Genomic DNA, 1,712 nt, shown 5'->3' with positions numbered 1-1,712 from the left:
AAGCACCCAGAGTCCACCATCAGCACAAGGGAGAAGGATGTGGCACCCTGAGGGTTTGTCCCTCGGGCCAGGAGAAGGATGGACCACCCACTGGGTGCATCCCTGGGGTTGGGAAAAGAGTGGGACCCCCCGGGAAAGCACCCAGAGTCCACCATCAGCACAAGGGAGAAGGATGTGGCACCCTGAGGGTTTGTCCCTCGGGCCAGGAGAAGGATGGACCACCCACTGGGTGCATCCCTGGGGTTGGGAAAAGAGTGGGACCCCCCGGGAAAGCACCCAGAGTCCACCATCAGCACAAGGGAGAAGGATGTGGCACCCTGAGGGTTTGTCCCTCGGGCCAGGAGAAGGATGGACCACCCACTGGGTGCATCCCTGGGGTTGGGAAAAGAGTGGGACCCCCTGGGAAAGCACCCAGAGTCCACCATCAGCACAAGGGAGAAGGATGTGGCACCCTGGAGGTGCATCCCTGGGGCCAGGCGGAGGATGGAGCACCCGGAGGGTGCATCGCTGGGGGCGGGAAAAGGGGGGGGCACCCCGAGGAAGAACCCAGAGCCCTTCTCCGGTGCTTGGCGGGGCCAGCACCGCTCCTGTGCCCGCGGAGGGAGCCGGGGTGGGCAGCCCTTACCTGCCCATTCTTGCAGAGGTCTGCCCACATGCTGGTGCCGTCGCCGCCGCGCATGAGGACGTGGTAGGTGAAGAAGTAGGTGCCGGGGATGGCGCAGGTGAACTTGCCCGAGGCGGCGTCGTAGCTGTTGCCCAGGTTGGTGACCACGTCGTCGAACTTGAGCACCTCGTAGCCCTCGTGGGGGTTCTTGAGCCCGGCGTAGAAGGCGACCCTCGGCACTGTGCTGTAGGTGGCCGCGCTCACCGCGCCCGTAGCCCCCGGCCCCGGCAATCCCGGCGGTCCCGGTCTTCCCGCTTCCCCCCGCGCCCCCACCGGCCCCGGCGGCCCCGGTTCTCCGGGCGGTCCCGGCGGTCCCGGTTTCCCCGGTCTGCCCGGTTTTCCTTGCGGACCTTGCACCAGCGTGGAGGGCGGCGGGAGGGGGCCGCGCTCGGCGGGCTGCGGGGGGGCGGCGGGGCCGTAGGGCTCGCAGACCATCCGGCAGGTGCCCAGCATCTCGTAGCGGCCGTCGGCCCCGGCGGAGCTCACCAGCACCGGGATGAGCACCACCAGCACCAGCACCATCACCACCCCCGCCGCGGCCGCCAGCAAAGTTTTGCGGCCCAGGCTGAGCCGCCGCCCGGCCGGGGCGCGCTGGCGCCCGGGGGAGGGAATGGTGCCGGCGGGGGGAAGCAGGGCGGCGGCGGCGGGGGGGTCTCGGGGCGGTGGCGGCGGCTCCGTGAGCTCCGCTGGCTCCGGTGCGCCCCGAGCCGCTCGGGACACGCCCACCCCGACCGGGAAACGCCCACCCGGCCATGGACACGCCCACCCATCCCCGGACACGGCCGTGGTCGCTGATAACCACGCCCTGGGCACGCCCCTGACACGCCCACCCGCGACCACCGGTGCTCCGTGGGAAGGGAAACTGAGGCGGGGGGTGGATGGACCCCGGGTGCCACCCTGACGCCCCCACCAAGCGCTCGGGACCCCTCGGTCACCCCGGGCCCCTGTCCCCTGTCCCCACACGATGCCACCCCCAGCCCCGAGCACCCCCCAAGCTGGGGACACCCCAGGGACCCGTCGCCTCACCTTAACCCTAACCCTAACCCTA

General features: G+C 70.6%; 2 protein-coding genes across 2 annotated transcripts in view; both read right to left on the bottom strand.

Annotated features, from left to right (window-relative positions):
• C1QL1 (complement C1q like 1) overlaps positions 1–1,231 on the bottom strand; it is a 6,414-nt gene extending 5,183 nt beyond the window's left edge. Inside the window, exon 1 of the mRNA XM_017838102.1 lies at positions 626–1,231. Within this exon, the coding sequence (XP_017693591.1) occupies positions 626–1,186 (561 nt within the window). The 5' untranslated portion in view covers positions 1,187–1,231. The remainder of the gene's footprint in view (positions 1–625) is intronic.
• The window catches only part of LOC108508931 (Ig-like V-type domain-containing protein FAM187A), a 17,187-nt gene that overhangs the window by 8,991 nt on the left and 6,484 nt on the right, over positions 1–1,712 (bottom strand). The gene's annotated exons all lie outside the window — the stretch shown is intronic.

This window comes from Lepidothrix coronata, unplaced genomic scaffold (assembly GCF_001604755.1).
Source record: "Lepidothrix coronata isolate B3197 unplaced genomic scaffold, Lepidothrix_coronata-1.0 Scaffold324, whole genome shotgun sequence".
NCBI classification, from domain to species: domain Eukaryota; kingdom Metazoa; phylum Chordata; class Aves; order Passeriformes; family Pipridae; genus Lepidothrix; species Lepidothrix coronata.
This window is presented reverse-complemented; position numbering and strand designations above follow the sequence as displayed.